The 15,623-nt window shown below is 45.9% G+C and overlaps 1 protein-coding gene across 5 annotated transcripts in view; it reads right to left on the bottom strand.

Moving 5' to 3' along the window:
- The window catches only part of PHKB (phosphorylase kinase regulatory subunit beta), a 413,553-nt gene that overhangs the window by 65,097 nt on the left and 332,833 nt on the right, over window positions 1-15,623 (bottom strand). For all 5 annotated transcript variants that reach the window (XM_063945574.1, XM_063945575.1, XM_063945572.1 and 2 more), the window contains 3 exons: window positions 15,034-15,127; window positions 9,803-9,886; window positions 8,219-8,323 (listed from right to left, as the gene is read on the bottom strand). In XM_063945574.1, coding sequence (XP_063801644.1) covers window positions 8,219-8,323; window positions 9,803-9,886; window positions 15,034-15,127 — 283 coding nt within the window. The remainder of the gene's footprint in view (window positions 1-8,218; window positions 8,324-9,802; window positions 9,887-15,033; window positions 15,128-15,623) is intronic.

Here is a 15,623-nt window from a genome sequence, read left to right as displayed (position 1 = left end):
CTAGGACTACAAGTCCCAGCATACCCTGCCAGCTGCTGAAAGACAACACCCAATGATCAGTGCAGAATATATACCTATACCTGGAGGCCAGACACCTAGGACTACAAGTCCCAGCATACCCTGCCAGCTGCTGAAAGACATGACCCAATGATCAGTGCAGAATATATACCTATACCTGGAGGCCAGACACCTAGGACTACAGGTCCCAGCATACCCTGGCAGCTGCCGAGAGACAGCACCCAGTGATCAGTGCAGAATATATACCTATACCGGGAGGCTGGACACCAAGGACTACAGATCCCAGCATACCCTAGTAGCTGCCGAGAGATAACACCCAGTGATCACAGCAAATCATATACCTATACCTGGGGGCCAGACACCTAGGACTACAAGTCCCAGCATACAGGCTTACTCTCCCCGGCAATGACATGGTCCCCTGGCACTCTGAAGGTGTTAAACCTCGCTCAGAAATGTATTCCACAAAGTTTCCATTCTCTTACTTTCATTTGATTTAATGGCCGTTCCATTTACTTTATTAATCTCAGTAATTGCAATTGTTCTCTGCTAAATTCTCCCAAAATCGTCAATTTGAGTTAAAGGCAGAATGAAAGCAATAAATGTAGAATTAATCTGGTGGATGGGAGATGGGTCTTTACTTCTACTACTAATAAAAATAGCTTTTATTAAAAAAAAACAAAACGTCTGCACAGAAGAAAGTCAGTGCGCTCAAATTACTGTGTGCCACCGTATGTATCTAACCTAGCACACCGACACCTGTACCTCTATGTAACAACCAAATCCCTGCTACATAGAAGATCCCTGTGTCCTGGTATAGACAAGATCCCTGCCTCCTGGTGTATATAGAAGATCCCTGCCTCCTGGTGTATATATAAGATCCCTGCCTCCTGGTGTATACAGAAGATCCCTGCCTCCTGGTGTATATAGGAGATCCCTGCCTCCTGGTGTATATATAAGATCCCTGACCCCTGGTGTATATATAAGATCCCTGGTGTATATATAAGATCCCTGCGTCCTAGTGTATATGTAAGATCCCTGCCACCTGGTGTATATATAAGATCCCAGCACCTCCTAGTGTTTATATATATCAGAGATCTCTGTATTCTGGTGTATGTATACACACACACACACACACACACACACACATATATACATACACATACTCTGTGTGTATATTCTGTGTGTATATATATATATATATATATATATATATATATATATAAAATGAAGAGAGTCTTGCGGCACTCAGGAGACTTTTCAACCAGTAGCAAATTTAATGGAGTAACATGTAACTCCATTAAATTTGCTACTGGTTGAAAAGTCTCCCGAGTGCCGCCAGACTCTCTTCATTATTACTGGATGTTTCAACTCATGGAGGGCACCGGAGCAGATGCTATACCAGCAAGGGGAGTGCCGGCTGCTTTGATGCTATATATATATATATATATATATATATACTGTGTGTATATATATATATATATATATATATATATATATATATATATATATATGTGTGTGTGTGTGTGTGTACGCAAGTACGTACGTACGTACGAGATCCCTGCATCCTGGTGTATATAAAAGATACCTGCATCCTAGTGTGTACAGTATATACAGTACATCAGGGATCTCTGCATCCTGGTATATATATATATATATATATATCCAACCCCTCATACTGGCGTCCGTCGTAAGAAGGACCCAGTTGGAGATCCAGAAGGGACGACCCCCAATCGTTGGTCCTGAAGCCAGCAGCTCAGTGACAGGCGGACTTCCGGAGATAATGAGATCATATGAGACCTGATCCGGTGAGGCAGGCCATCCCACTTGACAAGAATCAGCCTCTGGAGAGGGCGGGAATGGAATTGAGCGTACTCCACCATGTCGAAAGCCGACACCATGAGACCTAGCACTTGCATTGCCGAATGTATCGACACTTGCGGACGAGATAGGAAGCATCGAATCCTGTCCTGAAGTTTCAGGACTTTCTCCTGAGACAAGAACAACCGCTGGTTGTGAATGTCCAACAACGCTCCCAGGTGCACCATGCTCTGAGCAGCGACCAGGGAGGATTTCTTCCAGTTGATGAGCCACCCGTGGGCTTGCAGAAACCAGATAGTCAAATCTAGATGACGTAGGAGAATCTCTGGGGAATTTGCCAGGATCAATAAGTCGTCCAAGTAGTACAGCCGTCATTACCACCATAACTTTGGTGAAGACTCGCGGAGCTGTGGTCAAACCAAAAGGTAACGCCCGAAACTGGTAATGGAGGTTGCCGACCGCAAACCTCAGGTATTGCTGATGCGACACTGCAATGGGAATATGCAAGTAAGCATCCTGTATGTCCAGTGAGACCATAAAGTCCCCAGGCTCCAAGGCTAGAACAATAGAGCGAAGAATTTCCATACGGAACTTTGAGACCTTCACAAACTTGTTTAGGGACTTGAGATTGAGAATGGGCCTGAAAGACCCATTTGGTTTCTGGACTAGGAACAGCGGTGAATAGAACCCCCTTGCCTCTCTGAGCCAGAGGCACCTGTACTACCACTCCTGTGTCCAGGAGGGACTGTACCACCGAATGATGAGTTTTTGACTTCACCTGATCCGAAGGGACGTCTGTCAGGCAAAATCGATGAGGAGGACGATTCTTGAAGGATACGTCGTAACCTTGAGTGACGACTTCCCATATCCAGGCATCGGAAGTGGTCTTCAACCATTCCTGGGTAAACCCTAGAAGTCGGCCCCCACCCTGGGATCCCCCAGAGGGAGGCCCGCTCTGTCATGCGGCAGGCTTGTCAGTCTTGGAAGCGGGCTGACGGGCAGCCCAGGCCCGTTTGGGTTTGGGCTTATTGGGTTTGGAAGTGCGAACCTGCTTTGTGTACGCCTGACCTTTTGCTTTCCCTGAAGGACGAAAGGAGCGAAAGGAAGTACTTTTAGCCTTTGGCACCGAAGGAGCAGTACTAGGAAGACATGCTGTTTTAGCAGACGCTAAGTCAGCCACTATCTTGTCAAGGTTTTCTCTGAAAAGAATGTCTCCTTTGAAGGGTATTACCTCCAGGGTTTTCTTAGAGTCCATGTCCGCAGACCAGGGCCTTAACCAGAGAATTCGGCGAGCCAAAACGGATGTAGTAGAAGCCTTGGCTGCCAGAATACCGGCATCAGAAGCCGCCTCTTTAATATAATGAGACGCTGTAACAATATATGATAGGCACTGTCTAGCATGATCAGAAGCATGGGAAGGCAACTCAACCAGCTCCTGAGCCCACGCTTCCACAGCTTTTGCAGCCCAAGTTGCTGCAATAGTGGGCCTATGCACCGCACCGGTTAGGGTGTAGATTGCCTTCAAACAACCCTCCACACGCTTGTCCGTCGGCTCTCTCAAGGACGTGAAAGTAGTTACAGGCAGAGCAGAGGATACTACCAGCTGCCAACTTGGGAATCCACTGGCGGTGGTGTTTCCCAATTTTTACTAAGCTCTGCATAGAGGGGGTAGAGAGCCAGCATCTTCTTGTGAGACGTAAACTTCTTTCCTGTATTTTCCCAGGACTCCTGGCGTATGTCAACTAAATGGTCAGAGTGAGGTAAAACTTGTTTAACCACCCTCTGACGTTTAAACCTGTCCGGTTTCTTAGTGGCAGTGACAGGCTCCTGTTCATCATCAACCTGAAGAATGAGCCTTATAGCCTCTACCAAGTCAGGAACATCCACCTGCGAAACAACTTCCCCATCAGAAGCATCAGGATCAGAATCTGTGGGGACTGTATAAGCGCCATCCTCATCAGACGAGGTGTCTGGGATACCCTTTGGTCTTAGGCGGGCGAGGGTTAAACTTTCAAGTAGCCAGTGATTGGTTCAATTGCTGTAACTTATTGGACAGTAGATCTGCCCATGGCGGGTTAACCGCAGGGACCATAAGCGGTTGTACCTGCACAGGAGGTCCCATAGAGGGCGTTAGTCTAGTTACCAGCGTATTCAATGAGGTGAAGTAGGTAGCCCAAGGTGGGTCATTTTCCACCCCCGTTGCTACAGTCCCACTGGGGGGTAAGGAATCCCCAGAACCTGAACCCTCAGCTGCTATGTTATCCTCAAATGTGTCTGCAGCGTCAACACCACGCAGTGTGGGATCAGCCCCAGCTCCGTTGCCCTTTGTAGCTGACATAATCAAAAGCTCAATGCAAGGCAACACAGTACAATATCAGCAGCAAAATACCTGACAAGAACTCCCTGTGCAGTGTATCAGCACAAACAGGGAATTCAAGAGGTATATGGTGACTAAAAATCACAGAGAAAAATACCCACTGGGTATATCCTGTGAACTGCCTATATTAAGTTAAACCTGACACACTTAGCCCCCTCAGGTTATAGAATATAGGGATAGCAATCTGAGTGAGAGACACGAAATGGAGTTCACACAGCAGCTATATGCACACACACACACAAAGTCACAGTTTGTACAATGCACTAATTATGACATAGAAAAAAAGGCATTTGTTTCCCCCAGCACCCTGAATGATAACCGTATCCAGATATAAATTCCACATGATAATAGAATTCAGAGATCTTCGTTACACATATTTGCGCAAATGTGTGAATAAGCCCCAAAGCCGCATCAAGGCGCTAATTATGACATGCAATAAAACTGCACTGGACTAGCAATACAGAGTAGTACTATGTATAGCTATACACTCAATAGATATAACAATGCACAGTAAAGACTGGATGTATATCACAGGGTACTTGTACTAAATAACCCTGACTAAATGCACTTTTTCTTAACTAACACAGTCAGCAGACATGTAGAATACTTAAGTGTCCTGTAAAATGCACAGCGCTGACGTGCAGGCGGCTTTACAGAGGAGGATTTGCTCAGACAGTCCCAGGAACAGTGTTGCTCTGTGTAATGGCGCCCAAACACTGACTGGGAGTGAGGGAGAGAGAGATATGCAGCTCCAGGGCGGGAACATTTACTCTAAATGGCGCCCTGGGGCTGGGGGAGGGACCACAGGTCAAAGCCTTATCCCCCTGCTGGACTTCACCACCGGGTACTGGGGACTAAGAAAAATGTTTTTTGAGAGAAAAAACTGACCTGTGCCCATGCCCTGGAGGCCTAGTGGGGTCCATGTACTGCCACAGTGTCCACACCAGCGCGCGCGGCCCGCCTCCTATCGGCCGCGCGGGATCGCGATTTATAGCAGGTCCCGTTGCGGGGACCTCTTACCTCCTCCCTGTAGTGCGGCCACACGATCCGGGAGAGCAGTGGTCGTGTGTGTGACTGACTACAGAAGGAAACCGGAGCCTCCGCTGTAGGTACCCGGCAACCAGGGCGCGGGAGTGTACAGCGCCGCTGGGGGAGGTGATGGAGCTGCAGCAGGAGATGTCTCACTGACATCTAACACTGGCAGTGTCTCTGCTGCAGCCTTTGAAGTCTTCAAATTTTCTTGAAAGCTTCTTTTAGGGCTGTTGGAGCAGCCCCCCTGTTAAGTGCCTGCTCACTGCAAGGCACCAACTACAAAACTGAGCTCCAAAACTGAGCGGGGCTATAGAGGAGGCGGCGCTAGGGAGGCGGGGGGGTTTCCCAGATTCCGTGCCTGGAGAAAACGCTGTCTGGAAGGCTGTATACCCAGCAGAAAGCCCTGGTATCTGATCGGAGAATAGGGTCTGTGTGCTACAGAGGTTGTATATGGGTGATGCATCCTCTGCTGCAGACTTGTCCTTACTGTCAGTGATATTTCATATTGTAGTAGGATTCATCAGTGGAAGTGGGTAACCTATCTACCAATGCCAAGGGTATATAGGACAGGGTTTATTTTACTTTCTCACACACACAGATCAGGATGACAGAAAACCAAGACAAGAGGATTTTTATTATTTAACCAACTTATATAATTATTTTTTGTTCTTAGGTCCAAGTCTGAACAATAACCATCTGTTTGTCCCATCCATATACTTCTGCAGAAACCGTAAACAGTGAGTGGTGAAACGCGTTTGACCTATACAACCACACAGAGACCTTCCGTGGGTATCTTCTGCCTACAGCTGTATATCTGCATTGCTATGCCGACAAGATCTGCTCCTACGGCCGACACTCACTCCAACTTACTGTGCGTCTGTATGATGGTAAAGACCTGCCGGATCTGTATCTGATGGTTTATATGGTGATATCATTAGAGGGACGTTTTGTTCCAGGTTGAATTGCACCATATTACATTTGTCTGTCAAATGTAATATGGTGCAATTCAACCTGTATTACCATTGAAGATGGGATGAGATATATGTAGCTCCAATATAAATGTGATATATACATTGGAGATATATTATTACTAATAGAAAGTTGGTCAAATTCCATAATGAATTTGTTTATTTGATCAATGCACACCAGGAAGACAATGGGGTGGAAACAAACCAATGGTCCCATGCGGTTTCACGCTCACTAGCAGAATCACCCGCATGGACTGCTAAGGCGTTATGTTACAACTTACCCCACTGAATACTAGACACTGTATTTTTAATTACTGTGGAAGACGTTCCTTCTGTTCTGCGGATATAAGAATTAAGTCTTTTAGAAGACTCTTAATTAATTACCTTTTTAATTATTGCTGCTGTATAGTTGCTCTTGGGAGCACCAGTGTTTAATGTGTTTTATCTATACGGAATAAATTTACTGTGACTATGGAAATAAATTGTTTAGGAACTTACAAATGTCAATATTTTACATTTTTTATGTATCCGTTACATATTTACGCTCCCTTATCATTAGCTCTGCAATTCCTCATCTTTCCAGTGTTTGTTCTATTGTGGGAAAGCAACATTCTGTTAGACAGCTGCGTGATTTGGAAGTCCTTTTAATGTTTCTGTAATGTGACCTACATCTCTTCTCTCCTCTGTAGATAGTCAGCTCTTGGGAGACTTTCTCGATAACTGTTATTAAGTAGCACGTGCATCATTAGTCACCCTTCTCTGGTTTATTTCTCTATAATTGATGGTGTGTGTGTGTGTGTGTGTGTGTGTGTGTGTGTGTGTGTGTGTGTGTGTGTGTGTGTGTGTGGAGATAGAATCTCCAGTAATATACACATTACGCAGGACGGGGTTCTACCCAGTGACTTATAAATTGACATTATACGTTAGCCTCACTCTTTTTCATAGTAATACCTCTTCCTGTACAACCAAGTGCCCTACTAGCTGTTACCATTAGCGACTGTGCTGACCACGCCCGTCAACTCACCTGATAGTACAGATGTAGGCATGCCGCATCGCGCGCCGGGCTGTGACTATTTGCAGCCGGCGTGCTGCATTCATTCCATCAGGAATGAATGGAGCGATCGCCGGCTGCGAGTGGTCGCAGCCAGATATGTCATGCAGCAAGCAGTGTGGCAGCAAGCCGCACTGCAGCAAAGAGTAGCATGGCTACATCTGTATATCTCCGATATCCTTTCCTTACAGCACCATTGGTTATTACATTACTATGCAATAAACGCATCCTGCCTTTTCCCATCAGTTCCGCTAGAGCAGGAAATTCTAGAATCCTGTATAAAGCAAACTTGAAATGCAAAACAAAAACCAGCGATCTCAGAATTCTAACGTCAGCGACTGATTAGCTGAGTGCACGAGGAAACCACCGATTGATTAACAGCGTCATTTATCTTGGTGGAGAAGCCTAATGTTACATGGAGTTCCATATACAGTGGACACTTTAATCTCCTAAAGGGCGCAAGTGAGGTCCAAAACCAGTATATTCTGAAGTCATTTCTATCCTCCTTTTGATAATAAAATGCTATGGAATATTCGGATGAACCTTCCCGCTGCCTTTGGGAGATAGTAGATATACAGGGGATTGTAACACGGGTGCTTTGGACGCATAAATTCCCATATGGCCGCTGCTTTCACACAAGTCGGCAATTCTGAGGAATATGAAAAAACACTTGTTAAATCGCTTTTTTATTTTTTTACTACATAGTAACAGCTAATCCATAAAGAGACAGATCATCCCCTAATGGAAGTTCCATATGGGGAGCATTAGTTCCCTGGTAAACCAAGTGCTGTCAGGGAAGGGAGACCTCTTTTTAAATAAGAACTTTTCAGCCCGTAATCAAACGTAGAACTCGGGAGCCATCCTGACTGATCAGTAGCTAGATATTCCCTTCGTCCTGCTGCACAGGTGAGAACCCGGGATATAGGGAAAGCATCCTAAAGACCATAGATTTACCTGAATGTCGTCAATAAGCAACAAGACGTCCTGAGACATATAGAAGTCGCTGAGGTCAAACACAATGGGGTAACAGACCACTGTCTTCCCGAGGATACGATAGATCTGTGGGAGGAAAGGGACCAGATGACACCGGTGTGACGAACACAAGTTATCCCAAGGCCGGGGACATGTCAGGCAAGTGGTGTACATATAATGCCGGGGAAGCTTTGGCAGGATGCGTGGTGAGAGGGAAGATACACAGAAGAAGGTAAAGATAATGAGGGATAGATCCATAGCCAGGTCAGTATACCACTGATCTACACATACATTGGTCGGTTATGCATAAACAACATTTATTGGAGATTATGAAACTTGGGGGGAAATGTATCAAAGCTTGGAGAGAGAGAAAGTACCAACCAATCAGCTCCTGTCATTTTTCAAACACAGCCTGTAACATGGCAGTTATGAGCGGATTGGTTGGTACTTTAGCTCTCTTCGCTTTCTCTCCAAGCTTTGATACATTTCCCCCCTTGCTCCTCTTTTGTAAATGGTGCACTGACGACGATACTGTTTGGTGGAGGAGTTATTGTCTGGGGATAGTTTCCATGGTTGGCATGGGCCTTTTAGTCACAGTGAAGGGAAATCCTAATTCTACAGCATACAATGACACTCACTAGAGCACTGTGGGGGTTATTCTGAGTTGATCGCTAGCTGCCGTTGTTCACTGCGTAGCGATAAGTTTAAAAAACGGCAAACCTGCGCACGCGCGTCGTACAGGTACAAAGAGCATTGTGGTTTTGCACAGATTCTAGTAACGATTCCATTCGCACAGCCAAACGCAAGGAGACTGACAGGAAGAAGGCGTTTCTGGGTGTCAACTGACCGTTTTCTGGAAATGTGTTTGGAAAAACGCAGGCGTGGTCAGACGTTTGCAGGGCGGGTATCCGACGTCAATTCCAGGACATTCGTCGCAGTATTCATCGCACATAATAAGTAACTACAGGGCTGGTCTTGTTCTGCACAAAATGTGTTTGTAGCCGCTCGGCTGCACAGGCGTTCACACTCCTGCAAAGCGAAAATACACTCCCCGGTGGGCGGCGACTATGCGTTTGCACGGCTGCTAAAAGTAGCTAGCGAGCGATCAACTCGGAGTGAGGGCCTGTGTGTGGCCACCTTTGTGGCAGTAGTTGGGGGGAAATCCTGTGTCAGCATGACCGTACCCCTTGCGCATAATGCCAGGTGCATCACAAGTGGGTGGCTGAACGGATGTGAATCTAGCGGCGTGTTCCAGTATCTAGTGTAATGTCTCTTAGCAGAGTGGAGGCGTTAGCAGCTAAAGGGTAACTTACTCCATATTAATACCAATGGCTTTGGAATAGGGTGATCGACAAGCACATGAGTATGATATCTGGGTAGTCACATACTATTTTGGCCATGCTGTATACATAATAGGGTGAGTAGACGAGGAGGGAGAGAGCACTGTACTATATAAAAGTAGTAAAAGAGGAAAGACATGATGACACAGTTATGGCAGAGGGTAAGGACACAACATGACGTAGGGTTAGACAGCCACCTGACAGGTGAAACATAAGCAGCCATCACCTTTGATGTCCCCAGGCACCCGATTGGTCTGTCGGGTCTTCCAGACAAGCCCAGCTTCTCATTCACGCCCAGATGAAGATAAGCCTGCAAATAACCACAAGAGGACACATGAAGAGCCATGGCACGGGCTGACAGCTCCTCCACGCAGAACAGAGCAGCCAGCGCTCCTAGAGAATTAATAGGCTGCACCCCTCCGAGTAATGATTCAGCCCACAGTATGTCTGCCTCCACTGTGAGTAGGGGAAGGGCGACTTATAACTGCAAATGAGCCCTGAAGCAAGGTTCCAGTATGTTTTCCTGAGACTCTATAGCGGTAACAGTGAATATAAGGCCGCATGGATTTTTCAACCTCCAGCTTCAAGGGATAAAATGTTCTCTAATCATTACTAAAACAAAACATAAGTACAAAAAATAAAAGGAATTAAAATGTATATATGCAAAGTACACTGTAATGGATGTGACATATGATGCCATTAGTCCCCTGGAAAACAGTTTCTCATACTGTATCAGGGCCAGGGGATGTTCCCAGGTTCCTATTGCCTTTTACTTCTCTAGTGCTGCCAAACACACACAGCTTCCAGCAATGCATAATATAGAAAGACTGACACACCCCTCCTCCAGCCCCTGTTACCTTTTAAAACCACACTGAAACATGACTAGGAGCGTGTTCGTTATACATGGCCAGCAAAACAGGAAATCCCAGAGGAGCATGCTGGGAAATGTAGTTCTACTGGGTAGTAAACTCTAAAGAAACCACAACAGTCTAAACCAGGGGTGGGGAACCTCAGGCCCGCGGGCCGTATAAGGCCCGCAAAGCCACTTGATATGGCCCCCCCCAGGCTCACCTAACCAAGGGAGATGCCGGGCGCCCGCTGAGATTTTGTTACTAGCGGGCGCCCGGCTTCTTCCCTTCAGCAGCTCACTCCTGAGCTCCGGCTCTGGCAGTGTGCGTGTGTGCCTGTGCGGTGCTATGGGAAAGATGTCATGACATCTCTCCCATAATTCTGAGGAGCGGGCAGCCAGGCAGAGGGCAAGGGTCCGGAAGCAGGAGCGGGGCTGGTGAGTATTGTGTTTTTTTCTTTTAATGTGTGTGTGTGTGTGTCTGTGTGTGTGTAAGCGGCACTACTAGGGGTCATATCTAATAGGGGCATATCTACTGGGGGCAGGCTAATTTTTAAGTTGATAATTTTTTTTATGGCCCCCGAAGGATTTTATAAATATCCAAATGGCCCTAGGTAGAAAAAAGGTTCCCCACCCCTTGTCTAAACCCTCACACGAATCATATATAGAAACCCAGAGGCAGTCTATGTGATCAGAGTCGTGCATTTATTTTCTGGCATGTTTTTGTTATGTATGCTACTGTAGCAAGACTCCGAAAACTAAAAAATAATAATATGTGTTTTTTATTTCTCCCCCCTCCCCGTAGATTAGCGTATTTATAAAGAACGGAAGAAATTTAGCTTTTACAGAAACAGTTTTATGGCAAACTCCTTATTTGCAGCCTATAAAACAATACAGAGATGTGATCAGTAGAACATAAGCCTTTTCGGGTTCCCGCTAACGACAAACAGTTCCCGGAGATTAATGTTCGCAATGGTAAAAGAGGAGAACACAGGGACATTAATCTTGAAAAACGGAATTGCAAATAAGTACAATTTCATTTACAGCGAGGAAGCAAAACATAGGTGGAGTAATAACCTATCACAGGCGTAACAAGAAGAGTTACAGGGAGATATTCATGGCACTTCCGACAGTATTTACAATACAGAACCGACGTCTATACCGGATGCAATAATGAGCACCTTATGTTTGTGCACTAACCAATCTATAATGATTATTCCCCTCAATTCGCATTACTGCTCCTGGTGGCTTTCCCTGACAGGCTCCACATAAATCTTTCCCACACGGTGCAGACAGCAGCAATATAGATTGGGAACTGGAAGTATCGCTTTGTGTGGCTGCCAGCTCGGCTGCTGATAGTAACGTGGAGGCAGCCGTGACGTGGGACAAGCCAACTGTCAGTCAACTTTGCAGACTTTTATTTTTTTCATTTTAAATATTGGTCAATTATGGCGCTTTGGGGTGCCAAAGAGGAATGGGAGAGATGTGGTGGATTATAATATTATCCTTTATTTATATAGTGCCACAAGGGTTTTGCAGCACCTTACAATGTGCAACAACAGAAACAATATGGACAAAACAAGAAAGTGACTTACAGTACAGAACCAAACATAACATTGTTTATAAATGCTGCTGCATCAGCGGCCATAATACTCTAACAAGCAGTAGGGCGGCAGAACCCAGGGGTTAGGTTGTAGGCAGTTTAGAGATGATTGTATTGAAGCACATGAGGGAAGAGGGCCCTGCTCGTGAGGGTTTACAGTCTAAGGGGGAGGAGCAGATGGACAGATGTGACATAGAGGGAAGAGAGAACGCGCATGGAGCAGTGATGTCTGGATGAGAGCTGGAAGGCTTTGAGGAAGAAGTGGGCCTTGAGAGTCCATTTGAAATTTTGTAGAGAGGTGGAGAGTCTGGTAGGGAGAGAGTTCTAGAGGTAGAGAGCAGCACGGGTAAAATCTGGTAGTGGGAGTAAATAATCCGTTGAGATGAGAGTCGGCGATCATGGATCGTGGGTGAGCAGGAAGGTGAAGGGAAATGAGGTCAGTGATGTAAATAGGAGAGGATATAGGGGTCTATTCATGAAGCAGTGAAAAGTGTGGAGAAGTGAGTCAGTGGAGAAGTTGCCCATGGCAACCAATCAGCATTGAAGTAACATTTTATAATTTGCATGGTATAAAATTATACAGAGCAGCTGAATGGTTGCCATGGGCAACTTCTTAACTGGCTCACTTCTCCACTCTTTCCACTGCTTCATGAATAGACCCCTGAGTGAGGGCTTTGCAAGGGAGTGTGAGAGGTTTGAAATGAGTTGTGAAGGAGCACATGGGGGCATCCCGTCCAAGGCAGTGAGAGAGGCACAGACCCGGATTATAGGTGATGGCCCCACACAACTAATTTACATATTAGTTGTCCAGGGCTGGTGACTGCGTGGAACAATAACGGATATGTTACATAGCTGATTATATATACACATTTGTTTACTTAAATATGGCCAGGGGGGGTTCTGATTACGACCCCCGGATGTCCCACAGCTACGATCCTCTTCCCTGACATGCGGGGCGGACTAGCCCTGTGCTGGGCAACCCCCGCATGTCAGGGAAGATGATCGTAGCTGTGCTCGCTATGATCCACTCGGAATGACCCCCAATGTGCGATACACTGCTAAACCCACTTCATCAGGACCAACAAACAAATGAAAAAAAGGACGATGCTGGACAGTTTTACTGAATGCTAAAAATAAATGTAATAAAATAAATAAAGACTTATGGCAGAATATATGGAAAAAAAAATACACAGGAATTGTAAATACTCTCCAATTAGAATAACGAGCAATAAACTAGAAATACACAACATTTCCATAAGAAAGAATCAGACAGCGGCTGAGACACAGCACGTAAATGGACTATGGAGCAACTTGACTACTTGCAAGAGAATGCTAGCCGCACCAGAGAGTAAGCTACTCAACAAGGTATACAGTAACTGCAATAACTGTGGAGGCCAAATAGCCCCCAACATGGCAGTGGATTCCCTGGTTCATAAACAGCAGCTCTCATAGGCTGTAAATGGGGTTCCGATCTTCCAAAAACGACAATCGGCTTTATTGATCTCCCCATAACACTGTGCTATCATGTAAGCGGGGGTGTGCCTTTAGGCCCTCATTCCGCGTTGATCGCTAGCTGCCGTTGTTCGCTGCATAGAGATCATTTAAAAAACCTGCAAAACTGCGCATGCGTATGCACCGCAATGCGCACTCGCAGAGTACGGGTACAAAAAGCATTGTGGTTTTGCACAGGTTCTAGCAACGCTTTCAGTCGCACTGGCGGACGCAAGGAGATTGACATGAAGTGGGAGTTTATGGGTGTCAACTGACCGTTTTCTGGGAGTGTTTGGAAAAATGCAGGCGTGTCCGGGCGTTTGCAGGGCGGGTATCTGATATAAATTCCGGGACCTCCGTCGCAGCAATCATCGCACAGAATAAGTAACTACAGGGCTGGTCTTGTTTTGCACAAAATGTTTTTGTGCCGCTCGGCTGCACAGGCGTTCGCACTCTTGCAAAGCAAAAATACTGTACACTCCCCCGTGGGCGGCGACTATGCGTTTGCACGGCTGCTAAAAGTAGCTAGCGAGCGATCAACTCGGAATGAGGGCCTTAGTCTTTTGTGGCTAGTGCATTACAATTCTAGGCAGTGGTGTCTGTAAAGGTTTAACCTAATCTCAGGCAAATACTGGAAATATTCAGTGCAAGCCTCACACAGCCCAAGTGACATCTGTGCTGCGAGCCGTCTCATCCAGGTACCTCCTCTGTAAGCCTTGCTGTGTCTGGGCAAGTGTGACATTTTTATTATGTGAAAATGTATCCAGAGCAGTCTGACGGGGGGTAAGGTTTTTATATACTGTACAGAAGTAACTTTAGTGCCGGCTGATGCTACTGATTTGAGATTGCTTTAGGAAGCTAGCCATAGACAAGTGGACTGTATGAATATTAAGCTTGCTTACTCTATGAAATGCTGCATCATTCTGGATGGAGCTCGCCTGGCACCGGGTGCACATACTGTAGCGGGAGCCTCCGCTGTGACAATCTGCAGAGAAGGAGTGTAGCCAAGCCTTGGTGTTGGCAGAAGCCTGAGCTGTGACTGGCAACGCTTGGTTTAATTATTACACAGTCTCCTTAGCGCTGTAATCAAGGATAAACAGTGATATTTACCCAGATCATCTCTGGCAGGATGTCTGTACTATACCTATCTGCCTCCTCCCTGCAGGGCCCACACTGATTCATAGCAGAACACCAGTCATTCATTTCAGCTCAAGAACTGCCGTCGTCTCCATTCATCGGCTGCCCATGACAAAGGGAGCGTGCTATTCTGTTATCCCGCAGCAGCGAGTCACCTGCTAATTCAATTAAGGCTTAGAGATCAGACACAATGAGCAGAGACAACTCCAGCGTGGCTGGTAGTAATCGCAGCCGCCGATGAGCCCCGTCGCAGTTATACGCCACGGTTGCGCATGGAAGCTGTAGCGCAACGTGGCCAGATTTTATGCACCAGACGTTTATAAGAAAAATACACTGGAACACCTCCATTTATACCGTGATATAAGATTGTGTAACTTACCTTCACTAGCTCCTGCTGCGGCCATATCTGGATGGGCTCCACTTGTTGCGGCGTCTGTGTCTGTATACCGTATGTGTTCAGAAAGACTTGCAATCTAGAGACAATGGGAGGAAGTATGGTGACATTTGTTGCGCTCATACAGAAAGTCACATTCACCTGTAATACCCTGTATCCCAAAAGCTCTATACTGGTTTTGATGTCTTGTGTTAGTAAAATCACATTGTTTAATAACAGAGGTACTATAAGAACAAGAGATAAAATTACACTTTCGGAAAAATGTAAGGCGTTGTCGCTAATTAAATTGCCCCTTTAAAAATTGTTAGATGCCTAGGGCAGTGGTTCCCAAACTTTTTTGAATCACGGCACCCTAGAGTATCATCATTTTTTTCACGGCACCCCTAGTCCAAAAGTTTCTTATTGAGAGATTTAGAAAGAAATAACAGGATTTTAATACCTACCGGTAAATCCTTTTCTATAAGTCCATAGAGGATGTTGGGGACAACAAAAGAACCATGGGATATAGATGGATCCGCAGGAGACATGGGCACTTTAAGACTTTCAAAGGGGGCGTGACCTGGCTCCTCCCTCTA

The sequence above is a fragment of the Pseudophryne corroboree genome, chromosome 11, assembly GCF_028390025.1.
Source record: "Pseudophryne corroboree isolate aPseCor3 chromosome 11, aPseCor3.hap2, whole genome shotgun sequence".
Taxonomy (NCBI): domain Eukaryota; kingdom Metazoa; phylum Chordata; class Amphibia; order Anura; family Myobatrachidae; genus Pseudophryne; species Pseudophryne corroboree.
Note: the sequence above shows the minus strand (reverse complement) of the source record. Positions and strands in the feature narration are given on the sequence as shown.